At 41.1% G+C, this 13,141-nt stretch overlaps 1 protein-coding gene across 2 annotated transcripts in view; it reads right to left on the bottom strand.

Moving 5' to 3' along the window:
* The window catches only part of dab2ipa (DAB2 interacting protein a), a 193,684-nt gene that overhangs the window by 104,414 nt on the left and 76,129 nt on the right, over positions 1-13,141 (bottom strand). For both annotated transcript variants that reach the window (XM_017716095.2, XM_017716098.2), the window contains one exon: positions 3,347-3,453. In XM_017716095.2, the coding sequence (XP_017571584.1) occupies positions 3,347-3,453 (107 nt within the window). The remainder of the gene's footprint in view (positions 1-3,346; positions 3,454-13,141) is intronic.

Genomic DNA, 13,141 nt, shown 5'->3' with positions numbered 1-13,141 from the left:
TTCTTATACACTGAAGGTGATTATTTAACACCAGGACATGTACATTTGTAAATACACCAGAGATATGGATGCTTCTCATTTTCATGTTGAGGAAGCATAACAGAGGCAACTTGAAACTCAAACAAGGGGCTATGGGCGCATAGAATTTCCTTCCCTCTCCTTCATTTAAGGAACAAAGGGCCCTGGTAATAAGAGAGGTAATGAGAAGTCATCGTGCATTGCTGAGACTAAAAAACAGAGCATAAAGGGACAGCCTAGCCAGAACGCTAACATGGCTAATAGGAAGTGAAAATGGTAACCTCAATTAGTATGATATCATTTGCATCAGATTAACTAGGGCATACTAACTTTCTCATCCAATTAGCAATGTTAGCATTCAAATTTGACTTCTGTCAGACTTTTCCTTTAAGGTTGTCAGTAAGCCAGATCAGGTTTGCCCCTCAGGCTGCCCACAGGGTGGGTGAGACCAGCTGCGTCTGGGTCACTGCCTGGCAGGAGCTGGGCAGCACTGTCTCTGAACAGAGAAGAAGCGCTCAGCAAAGCTGCAGGCCCTGCGCAGCAGAGCTAAAGCGCTGAAGGCAGTGGAAGGATGTCTCTTATTCTGGCTGCGCATCTAATGACACCTGCATTATCCTGACACATCACATCTGCAAGGATTAACCTTGTGACTCACTCGCATGAACCTGGCCAAGGTATTAGCCTCTGAGTTACATACACTGGCCCCCCTGGTTCACTAATCCTGATAAACAGAGACAGAGTCAATTGCTCAAAACGTGGAGTGGAGTTCCACAGCACTCAGTGTACCACAGCGTACAATGCTGCAGGAGACGCAATGCCTTGCAATTTTGTGCTGTTATAGCATCTGTGCAAAAGGCTCTTGAAAGAATGCCAACAAATAGCAAATGTTAGATGCAAAAAAAATCTTCATAATCCAGCAGATGCTATTGTGCAGCAGCAGCACTGTAAGCGTCATATACATGGTCTGGTTTCAGGCCTTTTACTTTATATACATACAATTTGTGACTGCAAACATGCATTTGTGAGGTCCTGCTAATATGTTTCCTCACTTTCCCCCTAAACATGAGTGTGTGTGTGAGCCAAGTTATGAGGTGGTTTGCATGTAAAGAAACCACCAAACAACCTGTTGGACACTAAGGTCCATTAATATCTTGCTTTGTGAATACAGGGCCTTGCTTAGCCACAGCAAGATATGGAAGCCATACATCCCATCTAGACAGCAACTGTTTATATTTCAAGTTGAGGTAAGTAGGCGAAGAATTTTATTATAATCTCACCAATAAACAGTAAGATCCTGTTAAGCTTTGGACATATAAAATGAAAATGATATTAATGGTTGAGATTAATAGTTAAGGAAGCATTGATACCAGTTTTTTCAGATTATAAGTACATATTTTTACAAAGTCAAATGCAATACCGAGCAACCTATTCAGACTTAAGCAGCTGTTGGTGTAAATGAGTGTAATGTACCTTTAAATTAAATCATTAAAATCTGACTAATTTTAAATGAAGTGCAATAGCTAGCTATGCTACATTAGTTACCTTGGATCGAGTAGCACTGCAGTGGGAAAGAGTGGGCCAAAAAGCTTCTGCACAGCTGTAAGTCACAGTTTTGCTCCTTGACTCTCTATTTCATCAACAGTCTCTGTTGCACAGCAACAGCAGGAATCACATCCGAGGCTAATGCATCCAGTGAACTCACATTTCGAGTTTTACATCTTGTTGAGAGTACTTTGTGTTGGTTGAGCTGTACTTGAATCTCCTCTAAAGCCAGATTTTAGAATGGTGTTCTTTGATGACACACAATGTTTAAATAGACTGGCCTAAGATTTACACAGGAAACGCAGCCTCTACAGACAGCACAGCTCTGTCTATGGGCAGTTTCATATAAAGCTGTTTCATTCAAAACAACAGAGCACAGTACTGAGCAAATAGACTGGGAAACTGAGCAGTGCTGCCGACACTGTGCACTGAAGCTAAAATCAGGCGGTGATGTACACGGTAGGACAATACAGTCTCTCTACAGCCTATTGTACAAAAATCACAGTATTAAACTTTATACCTCACTACTGTGTTCAGTCAAGCAGAGTAAAGTTGTACAGACTGACTTTGGCAGCACATGTCGACATTTTTCTCCTCAGTTTTATCTCCACCCATACTGGGGAAGCGGTTGTGATCATGTTTGTTTAAAATGGGCTAAAATCACATAATGCATTTCTGGTGGAAATTTGCCGAGGAGGAATGACTGAAAGTCAGTAACACTTCACTGTGTGAACAGAGCCTCTTTGACTACGTTTGTTCATTAGCTCGGCTTATGCAGCAGCTGGTATTGGAATTTCCGTATTGGTGCATGATTATAAGTATGAATAAAAGGGCACAGTCTTGGACTTTTTACCTGAGTCCAGTATTGGTATCAATGCATCCCTAGTTGGGGTGCACCAAAAGTTAAGCCATCTGAAATTTCTGGGGAAAAACTGTCAAATCTTCCAAATAAAGAAAATTACATATTGAGAAGAAAGCTGAAATTTTTCCCCAAAAAGGCAAAAGATGAAATTGGTCTAGTAAATAAAGTCTAGAAAATATGAAAATCTGCCACTTAGCAAATAATCTAAAAATTGTTGGTGTCCTTCGCTCTCCTGCGATGGGCAAATCTGTGTTCAAAGACTTTGAGCAGCAGCAGCTTCAATTCTTCAATGAAAATCGCATGAATGATACTGAGTAACTCAACATCTTTTGGCAATAAACTTTTTCATGGCTGGTTTTGTCATCAGTTCATTGATGTTTCTTCTCTAAAAGGCAAACACTAACAGTAACTTGGAGGAATTTCACGCTGCTAGACAGGAGCGCCAAAGCCACATCTGTGTGCTTCATTAAAAACCAAGGTGTTTTCCATTCATAGTGGAGGTGCTCTGGAATTCAGTTTTAGATGTCTTTGGGAAGCCATGAAGTCTTACATTTTCATAATTTTACAACTTTTAATATTTAATCATTTTCTAAGCAAACTGTTGAAAATAAAATTTACTCTCTAGTTCTCTCAGTTCTCTTTCCTGCATGGCAGTTATCTCCTTTCAAGCGTTGTCAGCATTACGACATTCATTCAAAAGCATTAATACAATGGCAAATTATATATAACAGTTTCAGTTTATGGTTGAGTGTATCCTGAATGTTGGTTTCAGTTTTGGTAAAGAAGTTTAATTTCAGTGCATCACTGATTATTGGTTATCAGATTTTTGAACACGTCAAAATCAGCTTTGGTGACATTTTTATTTCGGGGTGGTCCTATAAATAAACACTCTGATAATTGTGTTATCAGCAGATTCAGACTTACCGTGACTCTGAATGGTGTTGAGGCTGCTGATTCAATGGTGGGGGGAGGTTTGTCCATGGTGCTGCCTGGCATGCTGCGCCTGCGGCCCACACGCTCGGTGGGCAACTCTGGGAGGGGAAAAAAGAGAGAAAAACAGAAAGCTAAAGTTATCAGTAGTACATAGGGTGACATGCCAAAATGCTATCCCATCAACCAGGGCAGAAGTCAAGCTGCACTGAAGAAGTTTGAGTGAATTTCAGTTTATGACCTGTTTTCTGATTGGCTGTACTGTATTGTGTCTCACTCTGAAAGCAAGCTGAAACACTGTTTATAACTTCAGCGTTAATGGATGGAACTAACCCGCTGTAGGCTGAACAGATGGAAATAAATGTGCTGGTTTCTGTGACATCACAAAAACAATTAATTCAATACAGGCTGTTTTTGTAGTTCAGTGTCCACATATGGACTGTACAAACTGCACAGTGAATGATACAATGCTTACATTAAACTCTCATATCAAATAAGCCAGAAAAATGCAATTTTGATATGAGATGACATGATAGGGGCTCTTTACATGGTGTTCTCAGAATCATCCAAGTCAAGAACCATTTAAAATAATTCATTTTTCTTCAACACCTTATGAGTGCACTTGTGTAAGAGTGTAACTCTCCAAAACCTGCCAATAAACAAAAGCTCACGAACCCAGCTCTACACTGTCAATCATGTCTATCACAGCACAGCGAAAAAGCTCTAACTGGGCTGCTCTGTTGTGTCAGTTCCTCATGTGGCTGTCCTGCATGGCAGGCTGTGTCCGACCGCTCGCTCGCTTATTCCTCACACGTGCCTGATCTGCGGCTGCCTGGCAGGCAGAGGGAAAGAGGGAATGAGTGCTTGTGCAGAAAAACAAATGAGAAAGCGTGTGCAGCCATCCCGAAAGACAAGATCTATGAAATTCATCCTTTCGCCACTGTCTGCAGCTTTTCAAACTCGCCTCCAAAGTTACGACTCGCTCTGCTCCGCTGACTCTCTTGCCGGAGGAGATAAGACACAAAATCAGAAACCCAAGTTTGCCAGCTCTCGCTCTCTACTTTTCTTGCTGGGAGGGTTATTTGAATAACAACAAGGCTCCGGAACAGAGGAAGTCAAGCAAATCAAAGGGGGAATGTGGAAGAGGACACTATCCGTATTCCACTCATTTGATCCTTGTTGGTTAGTCTGGTACTTTGGTAAAAGTGTTTGGACTCAAACTTTCATAAGGTGTTATGTGATGACTAAGCAATCAATCCTTACAGTCATGAACAGGCTTAACATATTTAACAGTGATGCTGCCTTTCTGTTGTTGTCACAAAACCTTGTATCTCCAAAACATGAACTTTACAGGAAAAGGTTGTTTATTTGAATGTAATTAACCGTGGATCAGCCTATTTCTATTGGCCCATATGTCAAAATTATCACAAGGGGAAGAAACTGTAGTCATGTAGTTATGCAGCAGCTATAGGTTTAGATATTGGGGCTGCTAATCTTCTGTGAAGTTTTCCATCTTTACTACAGACTCATGCAGAGCCTTAACACTCTGTACAAACCAAACGTTAAAATCTTTCTCACCAGACAGTCCAGTGGTCCAGGCTGTGTCTGACTGCTCACTCACTCATTCCTCACACATGTGATGAACTGTGATGAATGAGTGGTAGATGGAGGCATGAGCTAAGTCAGTGTATTAAAAAGAATACTTTCAAAAATCCAGGTCATTCATTTCAATTAAGGGCAGCTCTATAGCAGGGGTCCAATAACAAATAGCCAACTTGTTTCTAGGTACTATACAGGTCACCCAAATACAGGTGACAAAAGAAACTTAGATAACATGTGCAAGGCTAAGAAATTTTACAAAGACAGCATCACAAGGACATACACATATATACACAAAAAAAAGAAATCTGGGTTTGGCAAATGCCAGAAGAACATTACTGTCTGATGGCATTGTGCCAACTGTGAAGTTTGGTGGAGGAGGGATAATGCTATGGGGTTGGCCTAAGCCCCTTAGTTCCAATGAAGGGAAACCTTAATGCTTCAGCAGACCAAGACATTTTGGACAACTCTGCTTCCGACTTGGTAGGAACAGTTTGGGAAAGACCCTTTTCTGTTCCAGCATGACTGAGCTCCAGTGTGCAATTTTCAAGGAATTTGAAGGAATGCAATTTTCAAGATTTAAGTGGGGGATATTGAATAACTTCGAGCTTGTGCAGAGTAGTTTGACCAATAAGCAACCAAACAACCCTGTGCTTTGACATTACAGCCACAAATAACTGGCAAATACAAATGTCTAATACACTACATACTGTGTTCAAGCCTCAAGCCAGAAATGTTGGATATACTGATCTTCTTGGACACAACACACTAACTAAGGCACATATGCTTCTGGGTCACGGGGGGTTATTCAAGCCTATCCCAGCAATCATTGGGCAGAAGGCAGGAAATACCCTGGACAGGACCAGTCGATCACAGGGTAGACACAGAGGCACACACATTTACAAACACATACAATTACATTTAGCATCTCCAATTTACCTCACCACATGTGGGAGGAAACCCACGTAGCCACAGTAGAACATGCACACAGAAGGGATCCTGGTTGCCCGGCCGGAGAATCAAACCCAGGCCCTTCTTGCTGTGAGGTGACAGCACTACCGTTTTCCACATGCACTTTATCTTTGCTGGTCCTCTGTGGTCCTCCGCCACTGGGCTGAGGTCTCATACTTACAAACTGAACGTATTATAAACTGAACCTTTTTTCTTTTTTTTCCATTTTGGGTTAATTTTGAAATGTACACCTTCAACACCACACAGCCTCCTCTACCCACACTCAACAGTGTGAGCTTGTGCTGGTTTTCATTCATAGCATTAAGAGCAATTACCCATAGAGGACTCCTCTGTAAATCTGAGCTGTAAGCTAAATGTGAATGAGTAAAACTAGGCAGGGTCTGTCAGCATAGCATAAGTCTAGCCACCTTGATTTAAGCTGCGATGCATTACAGAATGACTTCTGTGCTTGACTGATGGAGCCCTGAATCCAGCAATTAAAAAACTGGATTAAAGTGTGAGCAACGCAGCCAGCTTGTTTTATACAAAAGTGCAGCCAGTCAGTGTGATTGGTGGGTGTGTGTGTCTCAGTTTTCCCACAGTTCTCCCTCTCAGTAGATGAACAGATTGGAATGCATGGGAGGGAGATGCCAAACAACAACTCTTGTTTATCGTCTTAATTAGCCCGGCTGGTATCATAACATCTTAATCCATATGCTCAGTGTGGTGTCATGACCAGACTGGCACCCCGTGGGCCCGAATGCAATCAAATGATAACAAACGCTCGCGTGTACACAAAAATGACATTGCATAACAAGTAAATAACACTCGCAAACATTTCGCTGATAACGTGCAAGGAGCCGCAAACATGAGGGCCTATAAATAACAACCAAGCGCAAATGCCTTTAATTAAATTCCAGAGTACAGAAAGTGCAGAAATAAAGGAGGATGAAAGGCCCTTCCAGCACACAGGCAGGCGCCATGTTGTGGATTTCCAGCAGAACTGCACAGTCCTGCAGATGTCTGCAGCAAGCCCTGCTAGTTCCATTTGATAAGTGTGACACCATTATCAACCTGCACGGCTGTAATTGGTTACACCATTCTTTTGTCATTAAGCTCCTTGGCCGGTACGGATAAAATTCCATGCGAAAGTGAATCATTAAATGGCAATTAGGAGTCTTCTGAGGCCGCCACGCACTTGTGCGCTCCCTTGCATAATGAATAGAAACAACAAGGAGCTTTGATGTCATGAGGCTGAGCTAAAGATTTGCATGTTGGAGACCTAGATATCTGATGATGTCATACACACAGTGATGAGAAGCCACTTGGCTGCCTTACTGATACTCCCTCCATGAACTGTTAAATGAGTTCATATATAAAGTATGCTGACAGCTACCCAAGTATACTTTCCATCGGAGCAATTTATACAATTTACTTATTGAGTATTTGTTTATTTATTTTATTTATTTTTTTTACATCTTTTTCATGGCCAATCAAAATCTGCCAAGCTCCACCTTATTTTCCTCAATCCTTCAATAACTTCTTATCACCCATTGCTTTCTGCAATTGCTTCAGTAATCAGTGCCTGTCATGTTCACGACTAGTGTCGGGACTCTAAGCATTTTGTGAGATTCAGTGTGGAAAAAAGTGACATAACTACCCAATGAGCAGTGAGAGGTTCTCAGCTGATCTCAGAACAGCTGTGGTTCGGCCACAGACTTAACCTCCTGCTCTGTTCATCTCTGTACGAGACGACATGTTGCCCAGAGAACCAGAGTCACATTAACATTGACTTCTTAAGGTGTTCAGGTATGCCACACACATGCTATATCACATCGCTATGGTAAATATTTTGCTAGCTAAGAGTTTATGAGAGCACAATTAACACATTAAGATTGCAAAATGCAAACCCTATTTGGCATTTTCAGTTTGGACTTCTTGTAATGTTGCTGGCTTTGGTCATACTTTGGTCAGTCTAGGCCACAAGCTCTGTAGCTAATATAGCATGGCTATATTCATACTTAGATGAGAAATTAATGTTGTACTGTGTTACCTACTCAGACTACAGCCAGCATGAGAAGGGTCACTTAACCAGCATATTGATGGTATAGTATCATGTAGTTAACATTGCTAAGAAATTTGAACTGATTAGGTACTTCTCTCTGTAGAGCCTGGGCTTTTGTTGGGTAGATTTTTCTCATTCTGAACATTTACACTTTGCACTTGGAAATGTCAAATTACTATCTGGAACCATATCATTCGATCACAAACAGGTTAGCAGTCAGCTTACACTAGCAAGTCAAGGTTAACGATAACACAACATACCCAGTTAACTTACCTTAAATCCTTAGCTGGATAATGAAACAAGCTTAATAAAAATACAGAGAAATATTTCAGTGCCTCTAGTTTATCACCCAGTGCACTACATTTCACTTCATTTTCCAGTGTGAACACACCACCTGCACTAAAAGTGGCTAGTGAACCACAGAAGTACTCAGTCTGTGACACAGGGCCAGTCCCCTCAGCTGAAGCACCAGGGTCTTTTGACACCGGCTTGCAACTGAGGCTTGAACGGTTGACCTCTAGGCTACTATTTGCCCACCTCAAACATGCTGAGAGGACAGGAAAAGTTGAATCTATGTGTTAAAATGGAGTTGAAGTATGTGCCCTTTTATAGCACACTTGTTTTCATGGGTTCGCTGTAGTGACTTGTAGTAAAGGCTCTTGCTAATTCTAGCTAAGAGGCCTACTCATGTATGCACTTCAATAGTGTGACGCAAATTAAACCTGCTGCTGTTTGTTTGCCTCAGAGGTTACTGTGGTGAGGAGAGGGAGGTCAAATAGAGATGAGCACAACTCCCATTACATCATTTCTTAAACATTCTCACTTCTTTACTACTGGGCTTGTTGTTGCGGAGTCCGCAGTTGCATTAGATACTCTAAATATAAGAGGGCGTGGCGATGTCTGCACAAACGGAATTGCAAATATATATACGGTACTGTGCACCCTTCATTCATTTAATATTATAATGCTCGTTTCACAATGCACTGCACTACAGTGCCCAGCATGTACTGCAACGTTGTGTGCGCTCTGACTGTCCTACCCTGAAATTATTCAATGGGAAAGCGATTCCACACCAGTCACATCATGAAACACACTAACAGCAGCTCAGAAATTGAGCCCGAATATTAACGAATTTGCAGCAAAGGAAAGATGCCAGGTGTCTAGTTCAAGCAAATAGGCAGGTTTAAAAGACTGGGCACCTGGGGCCATTTAAATTTTAAATATTTCAAGTATTCATGTAATATTTCAAAGCCTACTACCTGTGCCTATATTTTACTGTTGAAGCTTTTGTGTATTTTAAATAAACCAAGGTCAGTTTGGTTTATATCAAAATGTTAATTAAAAATGAAAGAAAACCCAGGCGTTCTCTGGCCTGTGGATTTGTTGAGATTTTTTAATATGGCCCTCTTCGTAGTTGAGTTTGACACCCCTGCTCTAGAGCCAGTGTTGGGTTTGTCTATTCTGAGCTATGGTAGAAATGTCCTCTGGTGACCTCCACGGAAAGAGGGCCCCACTCCCTATGTAGATATGAAACAATGATTCATAGTTACAGGTGATTATATACTAATGAAATCCCAGTTCTGTGGAATATATTCCTTACACACTGCACCTTTAAGCACTTTCAAAACATGTGCTTTTTTTTCCTCACTTATTTTTGTCCTTTCATTATGCAGGTGAACTACCTCACAGCTATTCACATCAGAAATATCTCCTGAAAAATGAATAAGATAATGCTCATTTTGAATGGAAATGAAATAAAGAAGGATGGCCTCTGACTTTTGCCCAGTACTGTTTGTAAGGCTGAAGTCCTCCAACAGAATCATATAATGAAGCCACTTTGTTATACACAGCTGCAGTTCGACGATTTGAGGTATGACAAGTGAAACACACTCTGACTCAGTAGAAAACATAAGTAATTACTTGATGGTGGGAAATGACCCTCTGTCTTATTCCAGTGTCCATCTCTTTCTTATTTCCAGATAGAGATGAACCTATTTTTCTCCCAGATCGTTACTCACAATGACTCCAGTCTCAACTGGCAAGAACAGATGACCAATAGTAACGCACACACGAGTTAATCAATCCACGCCCAGATTTTAGGCAGCCTAGCGAGCCATCCATCAGATAGCTGCGGCATAAATGCTCGGTGGTAGCACCCCATTAATCTTCCCTGATCAAGACACATGGCCCAGGCGTGTAGGCCAAGTGCACGGTGGAACACACTCCGAGGCCAGTGCCATTCAGGGAAATTGCGCGAACGTCCCACAGCCTCATTTAGCCATGAAGCACAGCCATAACTCACGCCTGGCTCATTCTCTCTTCATCTAAATGCACAAGACCTCTTTCAGGTCAAGCCCAAGTTGCCCTGACTGCTGTGGACAATTAGGGCTCAGTTTCCTCAAAGCACAGAGAGGCTGCACCCTCATTTCCTCATGTACTGTAGCACTTAGAACAACACTCCTAAGAAAGGGCTTGAATTGAGTCTGTGCTAAGATATCAGAATGTAGTAAGTAACCACTGTTAAAGCTTAAAGCCTCCCATTTATTCAGTTCATGTACAGTAACAAAACCATCCCATTGGGAATTCATTGTTTCTGTGCTGAAAAACAATGAATTTAATAATAATAATAATTATTATTATTTCTTTTTATATAGCACTTTATCAAAATGTATACCTATTAACCTATTCAGCCTGTAACAGTTTAGTTCAGCCCATTCAAACGGAAAGTATAAGGAGTGTTTCAGTCTGGACTGCTTTTAGAATGAGGCATATTACAGGGCAGCCAATCACAACAGAGCTGATTTACATATATAATTCTTAAAGACACAGTAACAGAAACAGGTCTCTTTAAGAAATGGGTTGAAAAATGGTCATGTAAAAATTAATGACCACCAAAAACATTACAAGTGGACTAAACAAAGCCCCATATTTCAGAATGGTCATTTTATAGGAGAAGAATAAAGTGAATGAGATTTTAATGGTTTGAATTTTATGCTAGTATTAAAGAGGCATGTTGGCCAAAAGTGACAGAAATCACAATTTTTTGTCCTTATGCATTACATGAATAAATCAGACAGCTATAACACCCATGCTGATAAAGAAATCCTGGGGTAAAGGCTAATATATACAGTGATGACTGACCTTCTAACAGTACCAATAGCTACAGACTTAAAAAAGAAGGTTCTTCAAGGGTTCTATAGTAAAGAAAATGGTTCTAAACAGAAACATGAACACTCAAATAAGCCTTTGGAAGCATTGTTTTAACGTGTGTACCTGGTTTCATTTGGCATTAGCCAGCTAGTGGAAAAAACCTACCCCCAAATCCTCGTAATTTCTCAAATTCTCCTCCCACCTTCAAGACACATCATCAATAGAAGGTTTTTTAGTCTTTAAACTGGAAAATCTGACTCTAGAGACTACCACAGTACCACTGTAGGACATGAGGAGGCACATTTTCAACAGAGTTGGGATGGCTATATTTTTCAGTGCGGCTGGAGCAAAATAATGAACAATTTAACAACTGCCACAGTCACTTTAGGAACATACAACAGTAAATATGGAATTCTACATACAGCATCTTATTGCAATCATCAAAACCAGTGGACGGCCAAAAACTGACTCGTACCTCATCTCTGAGGTAACAGCATCCTGAACAAAACAGAAGGGTCAAAGGCCACTGTAGTTCTGAAGCTCAGCAGACTCAGGGCTGAGCTCAATTATGAACACGACAGGTAGCCATTTCTATCCGTGTAGAGCTGACATAACCATTCTGCTACTTCTTATTACCCATGCTTCCCGGCGGCGGGAGCTCAGACTGTCCATCAAACTGCCAACAAACCTCAAGGCCTCTCAATCAGCATCGCTGGGCTTCGAAACGAAGCGATCATGAAATCCAAGGCGGACGGAGCCACCGCTGAGAGAGAGGAGGATGAGAAAGAGGCAGAAACAGATGGATGGCAGGAGTGATGTAACTATGGGTCGATGAAAAAAGACACATTGTTTTGAGATACAGTTCTTCAGTAGCAGGAGTGTGTGTTGGGGTGCATGCACAGCTGTTGTGGAGTACAGTAATTAAAAAATGCAAATGTTCCCACCTCAGAGTGATATTTCCACTAAAACTCCTATCTACGCTTTTATCTTTACTCTAGATGCAGTCAATCAACCAAGGCATGTTTGATGTCTTAAGTTTCCTTCTTCAGTTTGGAAATGGACCTAATGTAGCTAACAGGCTAATTCCATCATTGGAAGATTTTTACCTCACATGGTTAGCATTGTGCTTACTGTATGCATACATCATTCATCATTTCTGTTCTTCTACAGAAGTTACCACAGTCCTGTCTAACTGCAAGTAAACTGTATATAACATGATTTTGTACACATGCAAACCAACTGAAACTTGTGTGAAAGTCAGTAGTAGAATTTTCTCTCTCCTTCACTCTGCCTTATTGGGCTGGAGAGTTCTTTGTCTGGACATTGTAAAGAAAACTGCCTACTATGTTTTAGTGGGATGCTTCCCAGTTCCCTGTCGGACTCCCACTCCAACGTGGAATCCACTTCCCAGAATCCCTCAGTTTGTCACTCCACTAACCAATCACACGCCAAGCAGCAGATCTCAGTCACGTGAGTATTGACACCTCCAGTGTATATAAACCTGTCTGTCATTCTTCACTTAAGAAGTATTGCATCTGTTCTGTTAGTACATACAGAGCCGTTCTCTTGTTTGCTACCTATCCTGTTTATGACCTTGTTCTGTTTCCCGTTGCTGGTTTTTGGATTTGTCCCTTTGGCTAAGTCTACTGGTGGATTTGCTCTTCAGTTAGAACCCTCGTTTAATCTGATTCTCTTTTCACCTTCGCCCATGTAGTGTGCTTTGTTAATCTGGTTTGACCTGGTCTGGTTTTAACTGCTGCTAATCCTACGTTTAATAAACCCTATGGTTTATCTTTGATTCACGAGTGTCTGATTCGTCAATGCAGAGTTACATTTAAGATGTTTGGTTGATGTGCTCTGGTCATAAGCTTACTGGTTTACCACTTGAATGGCTAGTGATTGTGGGATTTTTCCAGGTATGCACCAAAATGTCTGAAATTTTAGAAAAACTGACATTTTTAGGCTGAAATTTGTTAAAAATTAAACTTTTACAACTTTTCTTAAACAGCACAAAGCTTGACAAT

Source organism: Pygocentrus nattereri, chromosome 28, assembly GCF_015220715.1.
Source record: "Pygocentrus nattereri isolate fPygNat1 chromosome 28, fPygNat1.pri, whole genome shotgun sequence".
In the NCBI taxonomy this organism is placed as follows: domain Eukaryota; kingdom Metazoa; phylum Chordata; class Actinopteri; order Characiformes; family Serrasalmidae; genus Pygocentrus; species Pygocentrus nattereri.
This window is presented reverse-complemented; position numbering and strand designations above follow the sequence as displayed.